The sequence below is a fragment of the Lissotriton helveticus genome, chromosome 10 (assembly GCF_964261635.1).
Source record: "Lissotriton helveticus chromosome 10, aLisHel1.1, whole genome shotgun sequence".
In the NCBI taxonomy this organism is placed as follows: domain Eukaryota; kingdom Metazoa; phylum Chordata; class Amphibia; order Caudata; family Salamandridae; genus Lissotriton; species Lissotriton helveticus.
In genome coordinates this window covers 596,587,518-596,608,429 of record NC_136071.1, presented here as the reverse complement: position 1 = coordinate 596,608,429, position 20,912 = coordinate 596,587,518, and the positions used below count along the sequence as shown (strand labels likewise).

The window sequence follows — 20,912 nt, the reverse complement described above, 5'->3', positions numbered from 1 at the left end:
TAATCGTGAAAGCAAATTAAAGAAATGTCATAATGAAGAAAGGTAATCAACTTTAGAGCAAATAAAGTTCTTGAAATTTATAAAATAAAAGTTTAAATAATAGCAAAGGGTCAAAATTAGGGACAAGTAAGGTTTTACAATTTGTCGGTTAGGATTAAAGTTGGAATCATGCTATGGAAAAACTAAGTGTAAGGGTTAAATTTAGGGATGTGTTTAGCATAGAAGTGGTTGTCAGGGTTCGCATTAGGATCAGTGATGGGTTTAGTGGAAGTAGTTGGAAGTTACAGTAAGGATAAGAACACTGTGGCCTTCTATACCAAAGGTTCCATAGCACTATAAAGAAATAGAGATGCTCACAGGGGTCCTGTTTTCAGATTGCAAGATGGATGGATCTTCAGCTTACTCGTAGCTGAAAAAAGTGATAACAGTGGCGTTCTGTTCATATATTGTAATTGGTTGCAGTTTTAGACTCGTGGTCAAATCAGATTTAATTGGTCACAGTTCAGGTTATCATGAAAACTAGCATGAACCCAGTTTACATACATTCTAATATATTAGTATTCTTCTACAGTAGTGGATGCTTCCTTTGTGTCTATACAAGGAACCTGCCAGAACGGCTTTAGACATATATATTACAGCTAGAAGGAACGTTCTATTTCAGTACATAACAATCAAAAGTCTATTTTTGTCCCTTACCTCAATGTAGGCGACAATGATGGAGCCAACAACGACAAAGGCAGAGTTCAGGGTTGCCCAAAGCAGCAGAGAGAAAGAGAGTCCCCCTGTGTCAGTGAATTTATCAATGTCTAGACATTTTCATTAAGGAATCTCACATAAAGAAGAGTGAAAGAAGAAAACCAATTACCATTTCTCATACATGCTTTAAAAAAATACAATAAGGGAAGGCTTCAGAGTTAGAGACAGTGTATTAAAATACTTGTACATAACCAATATGTCATAAGGAAATGTTACTTACCTTGTAACCATGTAGTGCTGTAGATTCACATGTTCTGCAAACTCTTTCCACCTAGTGCTGGGCCCGGACCTTTGCAACTTGTTTTTCTTCAAAGAAGTTAAGTCAAAAGACCGTCTCTACTTGAGATAGTTTTCCGCTAAGCGGGCCAGCAGTGTAAGTGGAGCCCGGTTTCTAACACAAAGTGTGGTATGGATAGCAAAGGAAGTTAAAGTAAATGGAAAGCATCTACAATAATCTGCTGCTTTTAGGGAGGAGGGTTGGCACATATGAATCTAGAGCATTACATGCTACAAAAATGCTTACAGGGTATCATTTTACATTCATAAGATATGTGGCTGTCGATATACATGCTATGCATAGACTATAAAGCAGTCCCTCTCCAACCCAGGCTGTGACCAGATAATGCAGATATTTGATAAAGTATTCATAATGTGGAGAAGTGCGGCTCAATGGTTAGAGCGGCATACCCTGATGCAGAGGTCTGGCCCGGGACCAGGGTTCAATTCCAGCCTCGGCAGGTCATGGTCTCATTTCCTCAGACCTGATAATTCTCGCCTCGTGCCTATTCTAATCATGGGTCCCACTCTGCAACTCTGGGCAATAGCTTGCTTAATCTCCACAACGGCCCCAACAGCGCTGAGATGCCTGGCTTCACCTTGGGGGTGCCCAAGAGTGGGCAATTCACAGGGAAAAGCCAGGAAGGGTTCCACAGCGGTATGCGTACAGCACCAAGAAACCCCATGGGGTATAAGTGCGCTTTACAAGTACAAATTAATTTCATTTAATAATAGCATTTGGCCTATCAATGAATGTTGATGTTGAAGGACGTCATCAGAAAAATGCTTGGTGAAGGTGTGTGGGGTTGACCAAGTAGCCTCCAAAAAAAGAGTTTCCCCAGATGAACCAGCAAGGACCGGGTATAACAAAGTTATCAAAAAAAGTTTTTCCTTTCTGTGTTATTACAATTAAGATACAGTTCTTAGAACATCATATAGTCGGCCATTGGTAGTCTAGGTATATATAGAAACATATGTCTACAACATGTGAAAACTTATCTTTTTCTATTTTATTTCTTAAAAACAGATTTGCAAGTGGTCCCAAGCTTCCTACTTGGTTCTATTAAAAACATTAGCAATATAACCACTATTACAAAGATAAAACAGTTTTTTACATCAAGATTATTTCATACAGTATGCATAAATCAATCACAACATAATACAAAAATAAAAACGTTGTCCTTTTGTCGACGCGTTTCGGTGTCTTTGTTTCTTGAACAATCACCTTCTTCAGGACAGAACATTAAAAGCATCAAATCGTCATAAAATAAAACTACAAATAAATACATACAATTAATCTCCTATTCTTCACGTGTGTACTTATTCTTATATACATTCTAACTCTTATCCTAGATCCTATAAATTAATTCCCATGGAATCAACGTATTGATAGTTGTATTTACAAAGCCAGTATTGAATGAATAGACCTAAATATGTAGGTAGACATTCCTAGAGCTTATTGCCCTTGTATAGAAGGCATAATTACTGAGAGAAAAGGAACACCCTCCCTCTTCTTCTTTTGTCCTTCTATCTTTGCCCTTTTTATTTAGTGATCTAAAAACTATACATTGATACCTTACCCTCTTATGATGATTTGTGGAGGGTATTAACAGCGAAGCAGTATTTTAGACTTCCATCTATAAATTAGGTTAGTCTCTCCAATTCTGTTAAAAGATATTACTATTAATAGATCTTGTCTACTTTGATTATACTAATTCTTATTGCGGTTTTTAAATACTCATATCAGGGGCTTTCTTTATACTGGCCCTCTTGATTCGGAGCCTATCTTCGATTGCACTTTCGTTAAGATCGCCAACTTGTTAGTACCTAATGGTAAAGATTTTTTAAAAATCACCATATGGCCACTAATCTCAGTTTTGTGCCCACCATTAAACTCCTATCTCAAGCAGGACTCACCTTGTCTTGAGGATACTGTTCACGCCTTTCCGTAATTCAGTGGGAGTATATTTTTAGGGTGTTTATTACTTTTATACCCCGGAGTTACTTCCACCGCCACTTATCAATATCTGGGCAAGGTTAGAATCTATAACCAAGGAAATCGGTCTCAAAATCCAATTTATAGCTCAATGTGAAAGCATTTATATCATCTATCTCCAATATCAACAAGTTGTTATCTGCTCCTTTCAACACGTAATTTTACACCTATTACTTAGCTACGACAGTCCTTCACTGTTCCAACATTCTAAAAGGATTAATGTATCGCCCCAAGTTTTACTGTATATCTTGTTATGGCGCCAATGTCTAAAATCACAGGCGTATCTCTGTCTTTATTAAAAGAGCCCCTTCTCCATCATTAACAGTTTCAGTCCCACTTGCGGTCATGAGGTAATTAAGGGACCATCCCACATCTTCTCTATGCTCCACAGTGGATCTAGTGGCAAACTACCAACAATCGCACCCCTTTGCATCAATATAGAAGGAGAAACCTCCCGCACCTCCGTAGCCAAGAGTATCGCTACAGTGCTGCTCCTTACCTCCTAGTGTGTAAACGTTCTCCGCCGCTGGGGTTTCTTAGCCGGAAAATAGATACCCAGACTCGGTCCCTGGTCGGGTTTTTATACTCTTCGCTAATGTTGTTAATTGAATGATTGAAGCTATTAGTTCATTATGCTTCCGGTATTGCTGCTATGTTTGTAGTTTCTAGATCGATGTACCTACTACTTCCCCTGTTATCAACCTCGCGAGAACTTGCTGGGGTTCCGATGTCTCGCGGTTGTCCTAGTGATACAGGGAAGCAGCGTCGCCATTATAGTAGTTTTGCAGCCATCCCGGTTTATTCTGATTGTTATAAACAAATTTACGGTGACATTTATCTCGCGGTACTATTTACCATATCTAACCTAGTATTTCCTGTACTATTCCTTATTTTATTATAGCGATATATTCCTCATGTACTCACGATGGTATGCTGGGGGCTAGAATATTTCGCAGTTTCCATGGTCGTTTAGAGGCTAAACCGCCATAGTTGTAGTTCATGTTCATCTTTATATTCCCGTGTTTACTCATATACGTCTATACGGGGTCTAAAGAGCATGTGTATGCCCCGACAATATAAGCCAGCATACATAGCCTGGCCTCTCCTATTTTACTCATTGTTGATGTTATGGTATATTACCATAAACTCAAACGTGCCGTATTATTGCTTAAACATGCACATATTATTTAACAACTCAAACACAATCTCCATAGCTTTAGAATATTAAGGTATATTCATTCATTTCTTCCCAATTGACTGATTGTGTTTATCATTTGCCTTAATACAATTGGACTACCATCGAGGTATATTATTAGTCCATAACATTATGGTTCTAAGTCAACCTCCTCACAGAGGAATGTACAACTAATAGTGCAAAGATGATTACGCACACTAATAAATCAACATAATGTTACAATTTGACACAATTTCCTTAGACATTGGGTAAAGAGAAATATGCGAGAGCTGGAGAGTGAGGAAGCTAGTATCATGGATACAATAAGTACATTTGGCTTTTCAGAAGACCAATTAAAAAAATTTATAAGTGGTACTTTGAAAACAATTAATACCATAACACTATCAAAAAATGATGATGATAGATGGGACAAATTATGGAATTTAAAGAAAAAGATAATCCGTGCTGAGCTACATGCGGAATTTATCATTGAATACTGTAAAAAGGGCATCATTCCTAAAGGTTTGCAAATTAAAAATGAGCCAGGCCTTTTTGTTAAAAATGATACATTTTAAGAGAATTGGACACTAATCGCGAACCGTTGTAGTCACGACTGGATGTTGCTCGTGATTGAAACAGCGCAGGAAATCATTGTTATAGAAAGAGAGGAGAATGAAACTCTTGAAAGACAACTCAATGATAGTACGGCTTTAGATGAAGCAAAACGCAAGTTAGAGGAGATCCAAGATGACATCACTGAGTACAAAGACTATCTTATTAATAAAAAGACTGATAAACTAAGGAAGGATATAGCCAAATTCAATACAGAAGTGGTTTATCCATACTTACAGTAAGATTATTATGATCAGCCAGCTGTACCTGAATTTATTTATAGGAGTAATCAATATAATAAGAACAGATATTTTAAGAAGAATGTCACATTCTCTGACACTTCTTACAACAGTTCAGACTCCGAGAGTGAGAGGAGTTCAGACTGCAGAATTAGGAATGAATGCAGAGGAGACAGAAATAGTAGAGATTACCCAGTTGTTTAGGGCAACACCCAAGGAGACAACCCCGAGGATTCAGGACAAGGGGGCGGGGCCGGCAGGGCAACCAACAGAGGGAAGGTACCATGAGGAGACCTTACATGAGAACACGCAGCCACAAGGATTGGGAATAAATGTTGATATATTCAAGGCACCCATTATAAATTTGTCAGACAAAACACTAACAGTCGATGAAATATCTGTTTTAGAAAAGGGCCTTGGGTTTGCACCTAGTAATCAAGGATGTAGGCTCAGTATTGAAAAAGATGTACGGGATCTTTTTAGGAAGGTCTGGATAAGAAATTTTTTTGAAGGAAAGGAAATGCTACCCTCCAGCAATAAATCAGGTTTGAAACCACTATCAAATTGGACACCTAGTAGTGGTCTAGTGGGTCAGGAAGTAGATACCTTTGAGAAGATCATTACCAGTGGCCTGGAGAATTTACTTGGGAAGAAAGTGTGGACAGAAAACAATCTATCACGCAGCCAAAGACTAGCCCTTGCTAACCTTTCTAGCTGTGACGCGATTACAATTAAGCCGGGAGATAAAGGAGGAAGCATAGTGGTGCCAACACACAAGACTATAACCGAAGGATGCAGGTTCTCCTAGATAATTAATTACATTACAAAAAATCGAGCATTGATGAATGGAATAAACTTAAACATAAGGTGTATAACCATGTAAATTTAGTGAAGGAGGATGGCATTGTATGTGATGATGAATATACATTTTTGATTAATGAAAACCCCAGGATCCCAGCATTATATGGGTTACCAAAGGTACATAAGAGCATGGAGGACCCCCCATGAGACCCATAGTTTCGGGGATTGATTCTATCCCTGAACCTCTGAGCAAATATGTGGATCATTTCATTCGGCCACTGGTAGAAAAATTACCATCATATATCAAGGATACAACTGACATGATCTCAAAAATAGAAGGTATATGTTTTAATTAAAATAGAGAGTGGTTGGTGTGTTTGGACATAGAGTCCTTATACAACAACATACCCCAACAAGACACAGTGACAATGATGAAGGACATATTGGGTCAAGAAAATGGTGACCTTTCCTCTCTAGATAATTTCATTGTTGAGTGCATGGAGATAATTCTTATGAACAATATCTTTTTATTCAATAGGGATTTTTATTGCCAGCCTAAGGGTACCAGCATGGGAGCCACCTGTGCTCCCAGTCTGGCCTGCCTATATGTGGGAGAATTTGAGGAACGCCAAATCTATAATGAAATGAGCCCGTTCTATGAGAACATCAAACAGTGGTCTAGATTTATAGACAATGTGTTTTTTATATGGGACGGAGAAGTATCAGAGCTGGACAATTTTCTTGAATGGCTAAATTATGGCAATTCAAACTTAAAATTCATAGAAAATAAAAGCCAGGAGTGTATTGACTTTTTAGACATAAAAAGCAAGGTGGAGGATGAGAAACTTTCAGTAGAACTTTTTGTGAAACCATCTGATAGAAACACTTTACTCCACTACACCAGCTACCATCCAAGAAGCCAGAAAGATGGTATTCCTTTTAGTCCGTTTTTAAGGATCAGATGAAATTGTAGTGATAGAAATACGTTTGAGATACATGCGGAAAGTCTTAAACTCAAACTAAAACAGCGAGGTTACCCAAAAAGATTAATAAAAGAAGCCTACAAAAGGGCCAAATAATATAATAGAGACAGCCTATTAGAACCAAAGAACAAACCAGCTAACATGGCCCAAGGAATAGTTATGGTCTAGAACTTTAATGGAATGAGCCATAAATTAAAAAATCTGATTAATAAGAATTGGTCATTGTTAAATAAACCAGGGATGACACTGCTACAAAAACCCACCTTTGCCTATAGACGCCATAAAACAATTAGGAACCATTTAATTAAAACATATAGGGAGCCTAAGATGATGTATCAGACCAGTATCAAGGACGCCACTAAGATTCGAGGAAATCTACCATGTGGTACATGCACGCATTGTAAGACCATCATCAAAGCAGAAAAAATTGAGATGGATGGCATTTCACACTGGATGAATGATCATGTAAACTGTAGGACTACGAACATTGTTTACTTGATTATTTGCCCATGTCTGAAAGGGTATGCTGGCGAGACGGGCCGCGAAATGCGCCTTCGTCTCACAGAACATAGATCAGCCATCGATAAACAGAAAAAGAATGCTCCACTTGTGGAGCATTGGATTGAAAAGAACCACAAGGCAGAAGAATTGAAATGATTTATCCTCAAAAAAATTAAAACATCTGTCCGAGGTGGTGACATTGACAAAAAGAGGAAACAAAGAGAACAATTCTTCATGTCGAAGTTTAAAACATACCACCGCGGGCTGAATAGTCGAGAAGAGTGGGAAAGATTGATTAGATGAATTAAGGGATAAGGGACAATTGTAGTAACACCAAATAACTAAGACCAACAGAATATGACCCCTATAGACAGGGCTGCGTTTAGGCTATTGAGTTAACTATATGCAGTATTATGACTGTATTGTTGTTGTCTCTCGCATATTTCTCTTTACCCAATGTCTAAGGAAATTGTGTCAAATTGTAACATTATGTTAATTTATTAGTGTGCGTAATCATCTTTGCACTATTAGTTGTACATTCCACTGTGAGGAGGTTGACTTAGAACCATAATGTTATGGAATAATAATATACCTCGATGGTAGTCCAATTGTATTCAGGCAAAAGATAAACACAATCAGTCAATTGGGCAGAAATGAATGAATAGACCTTAATATTCTAAAGCTATGGAGATTGTGTTTGAATTGTTAAATAATATGTGCATGTTTAAGCAATAATACGGCACGTTTGAGTTTATGGTAATATACCATAACATAAACAATGAGTAATATAGGAGAGGCCAGGCTATGTATGCTGGCTTATATTGTCGGGGCATACACATGCTCTTTAGACCCCGTATAGACGTATATGAGTAAACACGGGAATATAAAGATGAACATGATCTACAACTATGGCGGGTTAGCCTCTAAACGACCATGGAAACTGCGAAATATTCTAGCCCCCTGCATACCATCGTGAGTACATGAGGAATATATCGCTATAATAAAATAAGGAATAGTACAGGAAATACTTGGTTAGATATGGTAAATAGTACCGTGAGATAAATGTGACCGTAAGTTTGTTTATACATAAACAATCAGAATAAACGGGGATGGCTGCAAAACTACTATAATGGTGGCGCTGCTTCCCTGTATCACTAGGACAACCGCGAGACATCGGAACCCCAGCAAGTTCTCGCGAGGTTGATAACAGGGGAAGTAGTAGGTACATCGATCTAGAAACTACAAAGATGGCGGCAATACCGGAAGCATAATGAACTAATAGCTTCAATCATTCAATTAACAACATTAGTGAAGAGTATAAAAACCCGACCAGGGACCGAGTCTGGGTATCTATTTTTCGGATATGAAACCCCAGCGGCGGAGAACGCTTACACACTAGGCTGTAAGGAGCAGCACTGTAGCGATACTCTTGGCTACGGAGGTGCGGGAGGTTTCTCCTATATTGATGCAAAGGGGTGCGATTGTTGGTAGTTTGCCACTCGATCCACTGTGGAGCATAGAGAAGATGCGAGATGGTCCCTTAATTACCTCAAGATCCGCGAGTGGGACTGAAACTGTTAATGATGGAGAAGGGGCTCTTTTAATAAAGACACAGAGATACGCCTGTGATTTTAGACATTGGCGCCATAACAAGATATACAGTAAAACTTGGGGCGATACATTAATCCTTTTAGAATGTTGGAACAGTGAAGGACTGTCGTAGCTAAGTAATAGGTGTAATATTACGTGTTGAAATGAGCAGCTAACAACATGTTGATATTGGAGATAGGTGATTTAAATGCTTTCACATTCAGCCATAAATAGGATTTTGAGACCGATTTCTTTGGTTATAGATTCTAACCTTGCCCAGACATTGATAAGTGGCGGTGGAAGTAACTCCAGGGTATAAAAGTAATAAACGGGGGCGTGGCCAAGATGGCGGGCTGACGAGTCGCTCTCCATGTGAGCTCCTGAGTCCCCGGAGCCCCTGACCCATCCTACCTCGCTGATCTCCCCCAGATCTGGCGGAGAGGAGAGCGGAGACGACCGTGTGTCCGGCGTGAGCAGTTTTGGTGCTTCCGGAGACGCGGGGGCGGAGAACGGCGCCTCGCAGCCCTAGCCCCTGGGACGGGCGGACATTGCGGCACACACGAGGCCGGGCGGAGGAGGAGTGACTGGCCCGCGGTGCCCCGGTGTGGCGGTGAGTTCCCGGGCCCACTGGCTTGAGGGGCCCGGCTGAGAGACCCCCCCCCCCCGAGGCGTTGGTGCGCCCTGACAAGGAGGAGGCGGCAGCCATAGCGGAGAGGAGCCTTCCGCACCTACTAGTGGGAGGAGCCGGAGAGACGCGCTACGCGACCCCGGGGATCGCCGGAGTGGTGGGGCCTAGCGGGCCGGTGGCGCCGACGGACTTCCTGGGCGGGCCCCGGCTCGGGAACGGCCCGAACTGAACCCTGGTGGCACGTCCTTCCCTGCCCGGCCGGAGAGAGGCAAGCAAGACTGCTTTGGAGTGGCAAGTGGGTGATCTGCGCACAGGGCCTGGGAGGGAGGCTACTGCTGACAGCGGCGGTTCTGCCCGACACCGGGTCACGGCACTTTGGGCCTGTCCTACCGCCCCTCGCCCCCTGGTGGGCTTCCTGGACCCGGGTGCTGGCCCTGGGGCCCCTTAGATGCTTGATTGTTAGACGGATGGTGGCCGGAGTGCGCCTGTCTGGTGTTGAGTCACCCGAAGCAGCGAGGCTGACCCGGACGACTGTGGTGGACTAGAGCGGCGGCCGGAGGCCTGGCGGCGGGGAGGCGACCCACTTCGGGGAAGCGGAGGAGTACCGGGAGAGTATTGCAGCTGGGGCTGGTCGTGACCCTCTTTTGTCTAGTTGGCTGGGGAGCTTTGGTTACGTCGCCCGGGTGGGGGTCGTTGCCCGGACCCCCCGGGTTGCACTGGTGAGGCCTGCTGCTGGAGCCCACGTGCTTTACGGACACACTCACACTCAGCCAGCCTTCTCTCGCTGCGGAGCGCCGTCGCCTCTGCGATGTCGGGCAACAGAGGGGGCAAGAAGGGTGAGCGCACCTTGCCCGAGATGTTGAACAGGGGCGCCCCGAGGCAGGACAGATCCCAACCGGCACCGAGTCCCTCGACCGGCTCTCGTGGAGCAGAAGGAGGAGAGCCCCCAGTCACCAGATCCTTTCTGGAGTCGCTGTTTAGCACACTCAGGGAGGACTTTCAGACGCTGAAACAGGAGGTTGCTGGCGAGGTCCGAGAGGTGCGGAGGGAAGTCGATTCGCTTGGAGAACGGGTCGCCACCATTGAGGACGCTAATCAAGCCAGAGACGAGGAGATCACGCAGCTGCAACAGGAAGTACTACGGCTTAGGGATCAACAGATCGACCTGCAGGCCCATGCCGAGGATCTTGAGAACCGGTCCAGGCGCAACAACATCAGGGTCAGAGGCGTCCCGTCCAACGAAGAGGGGGAGGACATAGCGGCCTACCTACGGGGTCTGTTTCGGGATATCCTGGGAGAAGCGGAGGACTTTCCGGTGAGGATTGACAGAGCGCATAGAGTTGGACCGCCACGCCGAGCCGCGGCGCCGCCTCCGGATATCTTGGCCTTTCTGCCGGACTTTCCTCTGAAGGAGAGGATCCTCCGTGAAGCACGTCAGAAACAACCGGTGAGCTTCGGAGGTCACCAAATTGCTTTGTATCACGATCTGTCCGCGATCACGTTGCAGAAACGCAAATCCTTCAAAATCGCAACAGATTTCCTGAGGGAGCATGGCACGCAGTACTCCTGGGGACACCCCTTCAGGCTTATTTTCCGGTGGAACGGAACGCTGCACCAAATGAGATCCCTTCAGGACACGTGTGGAGTGCTGGGTATCACCGCTACGGATGAAGAAGCACCGACACCTCGCCGACGCACTTCTAGAGAGGGCTGGCAGACAGTTCGACGGCGCCGGACCACGCCTCAGCCGTCTAGGCCGGACTCTCCTACGATCAGGGCGGAAATGGACAGCGCCATAAGGGAGGTATCCGGCTCCACATCGCCTAGTGACATGGCCGTGACGGCCTGAGCATCATCCGGGGGGAGATCGTCTTGGCATCACCGGCACTGCAGGTTTGAGGGTTCCGGGGGGGCGGGGGGCTCTGGGGGAGCATTGATGGTGGCTGGACGTCCACTCGGACACTTTACCACAGACTTGCCCGTTAGGGGCTGGACTGGGACATTGGGGATTTCCGCGAAGTTGGGGTTGATGTTGTGGGAAGTGAGAGGGGAACTGGGTAGGGCTGCGGAGGTGGCGTGGAGAGGTGGGGAGTTGGGGTGTTTGGGGATTGTTTGGGGTGTGGGGATGGGGGGGTTCGGGGTTCGGGTTGTGCCTCATTTGTCTCATGTTGTGCTTCTTGTGCTCTCCTGCCGCTTTACAGGGGTGGGGGGGGGTCCACTCGAGTGGGGATTCAGTCTGTAGGCTGGGTGCCCGCTGAGGTTCCATGTAGCTGTTACTGCCTTGTCCTTCCCACGCTGGGCCTGTGGGTGGGTTATCGTGCTAGCTCTGCAGGGCTTTTGTTCCATCACATGCTGCCTGGCTGGCTGGGACCTTCTGATGCTTCTGGCCCACTTGTCACCGACCTGTTGATGCCCTTGCATGGCTCTCTGGTGCACTTGTTTCGACCTGCATTCCCGCCTTGTGAGGTGCTAACCATGCATTCAGGCCCACTTAACGCTGTGATTTCTTTGTTTGTTCATGGCCCTGAGGATTGTGACCCTTAATGTGAAGGGGTTGAATAACCCGGTCAAACGCAGGGCGATACTGTCCCTCCTCGAGAGCACCCAGGCGAATATATGCCTTTTGCAGGAGACTCACCTTCTGGCCCATGACTGTCCCAGGTTGAGGTCTCCGAAGTTCCCGGTTCAGCTTTTTTCCTCTGGGTCGTCTAAAACAGCGGGGGTCGCCATCTTGGTGTCTGGGAAGTTCAGAGGGGAGGTACTGCACAAAGTGGCGGAACAAAAGGGGAGGCTCCTGGCTTATAGGGTTAGGATAGGGGGTTTCTTTTTCACGGTGGGCTCAGCATATAGCACTAATGATCGCCAGGATTTGTTTTTGCAGTCTGCTTTAGCTGACATCGCGACTACCCCAGATAGGCACATACTTATTGGCGGCGACCTGAATATGGTCTTTAATTCATCTTTAGATAGGTCCGCGCAGTGCCACCCCCAAACTGGGGAATTCTCGCAGCTTAGCGCCTCACACTTGGGGGACCTGGACATGCACGATCTATGGAGACACCTACACCCCACTTCAAGAGCCTATTCCTACTACTCTCACGCACATAGGACTTACGCCAGACTGGACTACCTCCTGGTGTCGGGACCGCTGGCTGCGCTAGCGACTGCTTCTGACATAGGGGTTCTCACGGTGTCGGACCATGCTCCGGTGTCGGGATGCTTCCAGCTGCCGCCGGTGTCTCCTTCGCGCGGGGTCTGGCGCCTCCGGGATACCCTGTTACATAGGCGAGACGTACTGACTAAGATTCGGACTGCGATTGCTGGGTACCGGGAACACAACGAGAACGATGATACCTCCCTGGCGACGCAGTGGGCAGCCCTGAAAGCGGTGCTCCGGGGTGAGTTCATTTCTATCTCCTCGGCGGAGAATAGGGACAGACAGCGGAAGAGGGACGAGCTTACTAGCTCGGTTCGGGAGCTAGAACTGGTGCACCAGAGGACGGGGGCCCCCAGGGTCTGGAGGCAACTCAAGGCGGCGCGGAAGCTTCTCTCTGCGCTGGACTTGGACAGGGCGGAATATGCTGCGCTACGCCTGAAACACGCATACTATACTGGTGGTGACCGCTGCGGCCGGTTGCTGGCGAATAAACTTCGTGTGCGACACCAGCACCAGAGGGTCAAGGAACTGTCCGTACCCGGGGGTGGGTTGGCCTCTGAGGACAGCCAGATTGCGGACGGCTTCCGCAGATACTATGCGGACCTGTACGCCGGTGAGCCTCCCTCGGCCCAGGCCGAGACCGAATACCTTGCATCGGTCGACCTTCCTGTACTCACGCCGGAACAGGCGGATCACCTGGAAAGGGATATTCGCCCGGAGGAGGTGATCGGGGCTATCTCCCGACTCAAACATGGAAAGGCCCCGGGACCCGACGGTTATACTCCACTCTTCTACAAAACGTTTTGCCAGGAGCTAACCCCACTACTGACGCGACTTTTTAACTCCTTTGCAGAGCCCGGGGCTATCCCCCCGGACCTACTGGGGGCGACGGTTTCGGTTATCCCTAAACCGGGGAAGGACCGTACTGAATGCGCGTCCTATCGACCGATCTCGCTGCTCAACGTGGACCTCAAGCTCCACACGGGAATTCTGGCGGCGCGATTGGCGCCTCATCTCCCGGGGTTTGGTGGACCCGGATCAGGCCGGGTTTGTCCCGGGTCGGCAGACGGTGGACAACACCAAGAGGGTGATCCACGTTTTGGAGAAAGCCTCCCGGGTCCCTGGGGAACGCATGCTGCTTTCGGTGGACGCGGAGAAGGCGTTCGATCGCGTGCACTGGCCCTACCTTGAGAAGGTGCTTTGCAAACTGGGGATGGGTGAGAAGTTCCGCGCCCTCATCTTCAACTGTTACAAATCTCCTACTGCGACCGTGCGGGTCAACGGTTGCAACTCTGCCCGATTCGCAATAGAACGGGGAACCAGACAGGGGTGCCCCCTATCCCCACTGCTCTTTGCTCTGTACATGGAGCCGTTTGCTCAGAGGATTAGACGAAACCCGGAAGTGACGGGTGTCAAGATGGGGTTTACATTCACACCATCAGCCTGTATGCGGATGACGTGATCTTTATGTTGGACAACCCGAAAGAAGCGCTCCCTGCTTGTCTTACTGAGCTGGACGCTTTTGCGGCAGTGGCGGGGTTTAAAATGAACATGAGCAAGTCTATGGCCCTTGACGTCTCGCTCGCCTCCGCTACCAGGCTGGAACTACAAGAACGATTCCCCATGCAGTGGTCTAGAGACCTGATCCCGTATCTGGGGGTACTGCTGGCGCCACCCTGCCTGCCATGGTCGCGGCTAACTATGTGGCCTTAGGGAAGAAGCTGAAGGAGGAGTTGCTCCGCTGGAGCAAAGGTACGCTCTCGCTGTTGGGGCGCATCGCTGCTGTAAAAATGACTCTCCTGCCGCAGGTGCTGTACCTGTTTAGGGCCTTGCCACTACAACCGCCGAAAGGGTGGATACGGCAGGCCCAGGCCGACATCGCAAGATTTGTTTGGCAGGGTCGTAAACCCAGACTCCGGAGAGCCCTTTCCACGCTGGCGCCTGAGTCTGGTGGCCTTGGCATCCCGGACTTGCACAAATACTACCAGGCGGCGCAGCTGAGATACTTGGTGGAGTGGAGTAAATGGGAATCTGACAGACACTGGCTGTTTCAAGATCAGGCGGTGGCGGGTAGGACTTTACAAGAGATACCCTTCCTGCGCCGGATTCATCGGCCCCCTAATCTCTATGCGTCCTTAGTCACGCAGACCACGCTTCGGGTTTGGGATGCCGTGAGTGTTAGGAATGAGCTCACCACCTTCCCGTCGCCGCTCACGCCATTGGCGGGGAACCCCGACTTCCCACCCGGGACGGAACCTGGAGCGTTTTCGCTCTGGCAAGCGGCCAAGTGCTGTGCATTGGTTCATATTTATGGCTCGGACGGCGCTGTGCCGTTTGATGACCTGCGCAGGGAATATCATTTGCCCGAGACGGAGCGTATGCGTTACATGCAAGTTCGCCACTGGGCGCTACAGCCGCAGGTGCGGGACCTGGCCGATCGCAAACTCACTCCATATGAGATGTGGCTTGCGACACGTTCTTCGGACGCCAAGCTCATCTCGGACATTTATCGGCTCCTACAACCCCCCTCACACCACTTTTATAACCCCGGGAGGGCTCACTGGGAGCGAGAGCTGGGGAGGGCGCTGAGTCACAAGGAATGGGACGACATCTCCTATAGAGCACGGCACTCGGCATACCACACTGGACTCACGGAGACCTTTACGAAGGTATCCACGTACTGGTACTACACGCCTCAGAGGTTGCACGACATGAACCATCACATCCAAGACACGTGCTGGCGCGAATGTGGGCAAACAGGTACACTCACGCACATTTTATGGGATTGCCCGTTGCTGGGTCCGTACTGGCGGGAGGTCTTAGATGAGCTGGACCAGTGCTTTGACATCGAAATGCCACGCCTTCCTGCCTATGTTCTACTGGGGTTACCCAATGGACTGATGTACCCACTGCGATCTAGAAGGGGCAGACACATAGCGATCGCTTTAGGATCGGCGATCCAGAACATACTTATATTCTGGCGCACCACCACTCTTCCCACTATCACGGGCTGGTTGCACAGGCTGTGGCATGTTTTAGGGATGGAAAAGATGTCCCTCACGGTGGCAGGGGAGGTGGACAAATTTGATGACCTGTGGCAGCCTTTTAGAGTCCTGTTACAATCAGAGTTCAAAGAGATCACTTGTCCACGATATCTCAGGCTGATGCGGTTGACCGCCCCGATTCCATGATTGGTGAGAGGGGGGAGGATGGGATGTACGCAGTGCTTCTTTGAGAATATAAAGGACTGTTGGACACTAGCGCAGGCACGGGGTAGGGTGGGGGGAGTTCGGGCAGGGAGGGACGGGAGTTGGGGGGGTGTTTTTCTAATTTGGGTTTGGAATGGGTAAGTCATGCCGCTCATGCTCCTGATGGGGCTCTGTAGGCGTATAGTTGGTCATGTTCTAATGTTGATGGCGTTTCTGATGAGAGTCTTTGCTTTGCATTATCGTGCTTACCGTATTCCTCGTATGTATTGTTTTTCCTTGTTGTGGAAACGATAATAAAATGCTTTAAACCTAAAAGTAATAAACACCCTAAAAATATACGCCCACTGAATTACGGAAAGGCGTGAACAGTATCCTCAAGACGAGGTGAGTCCTGTTTGAGATAGGAGTTTAATGGTGGACACAAAACTGAGATGAGTGGCCATATGGTGATTTTTTAAAATCTTTACCATTAGGTACTAACAAGTTGGCAATCTTAACGAAAGTGCAATAGAAGATAGGCTTCGAATCAAGAGGGCCAGTATAAAGAAAGCCCCTGATGTGAGTATTTAAAAACTGCAATAAGAATTAGTATAATCAAAGTAGACAAGATCTATTAATAGTAATATCTTTCAACAAAATTGGAGAGACTAACCTAATTTATAGATGGAAGTCTAAAATACTGCTTCGCAGTTAATACCTTCCACAAATCATCATAAGAGGGTAAGTGATCAATGTATATTTTTAGATCACTAAATGAAAGTGCAAAGATAGAAGGACAAAAGAAGAAGAGGGAGGGCGTTCCTTTTCTCTCAGTAATTATGCCTTCTATACAAGGGCAATAAGCTCTAGGAATGTCTACCTACATATTTAGGTCTATTCATTCAATACTGGCTTTGTAAATACAACTATCAGAGTCTGTTGATTCCATTGGAATGAATTTATAGGATCTAGGATAAGAGTTAGAATGTATATAAGAATAAGAACACACGTGAAGAATAGGAGATTAATTGTATGTATTTGGATTTGGATGCTTTTAATGTTCTGTCCTGAAGAAGGTGTTTGTACGAGAAACAAAGACACCGAAACGCGTCGACAAAAGGACCAAGTTTTTATTGTTGTATTATGTTGTGATTGATTTATGCATACTGTATGAAATAATCTTGATGTAAAAAACAGTTTTTATCTTTGTAATAGCGTTTATACTGCTAATGTTTTTAATAGAACCAAGCAGGAAGTTTGGGAACACTTGCAAATCTGTTTTTAAGAAATAAAATAAGAAAAAGATAAGTTTTCACCTGTTGTAGACATATGTTTCTACATATACCTAGACTACCAATGGCTGACTATATGATGTTCTAAGAACTGTATCTTAATTGTAATAACACAGAAAGGAAAAACGTTTTTTTATAACGTTGTCCAAGTAGCAACTTTGCAGATATTCAGTTAAAGGAATGTTATCCAAGAATACTAACATTGCACTTTTATTGCATGCAGAGCGACATCTGGGGGGGGGGAGGGGCATAGCAAGTATGTGCTTAACAATGGCATAGGAACTTTGAATACACAACTACACATTTGGTGATGCCAGCTTTAGACATGGCAGAGCCCCTGTAGGGTTTGGCAAAGGCCACAAAAAGATGATTAGACTTTCTAGACAGCTTAGTCCTTTCAATGTACTGCAGAACCACTCTCTTGAAAACAGGAGAGTGCCAGATACTTTGGTTGTAAGAAAAACACGGAGCTCAATGGTTTGGTTTGTGTGGAAAGGTGAAACAACCTTGCGCAGAAATTTAGGGTTAGTGTGAAGAACAACCCTGTCTTTACAAAACAAAATAAGGTGTTGTTCAACACTAAGAGCCTAATGTTCACTAATGCATCTATGGGAGGTGTCTCGGATTAGGAAAGTAGCATTCCAATACAAAAAACTGTAGTTGGCAGGAGTGTAGAGGTTCAAAACGAGGACCCATGAGTTGAGTGAGAACTACATTGAGATTCCAGGAAGGTGTCGGCAGAGTCTTTGAAGGTACTGCCCTCTTTACAACCTCCATTAAGTCATTAAAGACCAATACACTAAACAGGCAAGAGTGTTGTCTGTTTTGTAAGTAATTTACAACTGCAGTTAAGTGTAAGCATATAGAAGTGTAGGCCTGCATGGAAACGTTAAGAGTTTGGAAAAGGAGTAATGCATAAACCTTTTCCGTTTTACAGCATAGCAGGTGTGAGGAGTAGGCTTTTGTGCTTCCTGCAGGATAGTCAACAATCATATTTATTTATTTATTTGAAAGTTTTATATAGCGCGAACTTGACCCTTGGGTATCAGAGCGCTTTACAGAAAAAACTAATATAGAATAACATGAGGTAGAATAGCATGAGGTAGTTTAGAGATACAGATATATTAATATAGGATAACATGAGGTAGAATAACACGCGGTATTTTAGAGATACATCTTACGTAGACATAACCATAAATATGAAGATGTAGGTAGGTATAAATACAGTGTAACAAAACGTTCCATATAGTTATGAGGTAGGTTAGGAATCAGTCTGTGAGGTAATAAATCAAAAATGTGCTAAGGGGCGATACATTTTTACGATAGTATTTGCCTTCCTAAATTGGAATCCTTTAGGAGACTTAGGTAATCAAACTCTAAGAACTCAAGTGCGAAATCACAATATTAAACTGTTTGTGAGCTGGGTGTCAGAGCTAACCCTGATGCAGAGGGAGGCAGTCTGATATATGCTGGAGCTTATCGTGAGGGCTGACAGACATCTCTTGGAGAATACTATAGCTCTCTGGCTCAGGTAGGTGCTACTATGAAGAGTCAGGAACACCTGTCTAATCTTCTTCACCATGTATAGGATGAGGGGGAGAGTTGGACAAGCATAAGCAATACAAATTCAAATTCAAAGTAGCTTTATTCGAGGTTAAAAAACCCTCATAAAAGCATGAATATTAAAACTTCCATTTGGCAATACAAGTCCAATTAAATTAACAATGGCCAACTAACACTTATAAATAACAAAGAGGGAGAGAGAAAGTGGATTCAGTCTCTCCTGGCAGTTTACACAAACAAAATGGAATCCACTCTTATACATAAAAATACAGTTAAAACAAAGTGATGATATTACATTTCTTTTTTAAAAGCAGTCTATAATTTCAAGTGATTATAAGGGTATTATAGAATCTTTCGCATACATCACTCATTCAATTCATTTTAAAATTTCTAAAATCGTTAAAATACTATTGGAATTAAGTTAGGCATGACATGAATTTTTTCCTGATAGCCCAGACCCATCCGAGATATTTTGCAACTCCATATGAAATAACGGGTAAAGTGTTGGTGCAAATTAAGCTCAGTGCCACCGCACTGTCCCTCGTTCCTAGGAGTCTGCAAACCGTTTTTAACCAAACTCGTCTAGGGGTGCTATAGGCTATACAAACAAAGAGAAGATGGGCGATAGTTCTTTATCAGTCTTACATACCGGGCACAGGTTGGAGCTGCCAGAGGACCACCTTCCTGTGAGATCTTATTGGGAGGGACCCCGCTCTCAGTTGGAAATAGAGCTTTCTATCTCCCGGTTTTGTGATACTGTCCCAATATGACTCTAACTTAGGCACTAATTTATACTCAAGGAAACGGCCCTCCATGGAAGAGGAATCAGCAGTGTTCCAGTTTCGATATGTAATCATTTCCCAGTATTTTTCTTTTAGTATAACCTTCGATGGAAATGGGATTACTTCAGGGTTCTCCCACAACCCCTTCATACCCATTTCCACTAGATTTTTAGAAAGAACATTTAACCAGGTTATTTTGTGGAAATGATCATTTTTAATTAAGTCCAAGAAACCCTGGGCATAATGGGCAAGTTCAGGCGTTACCCATATCCGTCGCCAGTATAATATAGGGCGCAATCTAGCCAAATCTACCAAGGCTTTTCTGACTAGATCGTATCGCAGTTGTTTCATTGGAGAGCTCTTAGGTAGATTAACAAGGTTACGCAGAAATTTGTTCTCGACAAGTGTTAGAGGTGTCAAGTTGTTATATCCCCAAATCTCAGCACCATAAAGTGCCGAGCTTAGGGCTTTTGCCTCATACACTTGTAGGGCTGGCTGGATAGGCTTAGTCAAGGATTTCTTGTGCTCAACGAGTACTGCACCCGCATTTTGGCGGAGTTTTAAAGCCGCCATTTCAACGTGTTTTTCCCACTTAAAGTCCTTGGCCACGTGTATGCCCAAATACACAAAATCTGTCACCAACTCCACTTTCAGCCCGTTCATAAAAAAAACCATTAAAACTTTTATGTGGGTTAAACGCCATAAGTTTGGTTTTTGCCACATTTACCTCCCGCCCATGGTCAGTACAAAAATCCTCAAATAACTTCAACGCTCGCTGTAAACCACTAGGGGTCTTTGATATAATGAGAGTATCATCCGCAAATAACAGAATCGGAGTTTTAATTCCAGCCAAAGTGGGGGCATCTACAGATTCAGAAAGCATACGCCAAACTACCCCATTAATATATAGTGAGAAGTGCGTGGGGGCCATGGCGCAACCCTGGCGGACCCCCCGCTCCACAGGGAATTCAGAAGTGACTTGCCCATGCCCCCCCCCCATTGGATTTTAGTGTAATTCGTCTCATGTAGTCTCATAACTAGCCTGAGGATGTCTGATGGCATTCCTAGCTTATTCAATACATTGCACAGCTTTGCCCGGGGCACTAAGTCAAATGCTGCCCGCAAATCGATGAAAGCGGCATAGATTCTACATTTCCCTAATAATACAGTCTTCCACTGCAATAAAATAAAACGGAAGATCTGATCAGTGGTACTTGTTAATTTACGGAAACCAGCCTGGAATTGGGACAAGATATTTTCTCCTTCAACTCAGTCTAAGTTCTTATCTAAGGTAATTTTCCCAATCACTTTTTGAATAGTATCGATCAGGCTGATGGGCCTATAATTCACCGCCTGCGCTTTGTCGTCCTTCTT

At 45.3% G+C, this 20,912-nt stretch overlaps 1 protein-coding gene across 2 annotated transcripts in view; it reads right to left on the bottom strand.

Annotated features, from left to right (window-relative positions):
• CLCN7 (chloride voltage-gated channel 7) overlaps positions 1–20,912 on the bottom strand; it is a 313,583-nt gene that overhangs the window by 123,304 nt on the left and 169,367 nt on the right. For both annotated transcript variants that reach the window (XM_078663121.1, XM_078663122.1), the window contains one exon: positions 697–806. In XM_078663121.1, coding sequence (XP_078519247.1) covers positions 697–806 — 110 coding nt within the window. The remainder of the gene's footprint in view (positions 1–696; positions 807–20,912) is intronic.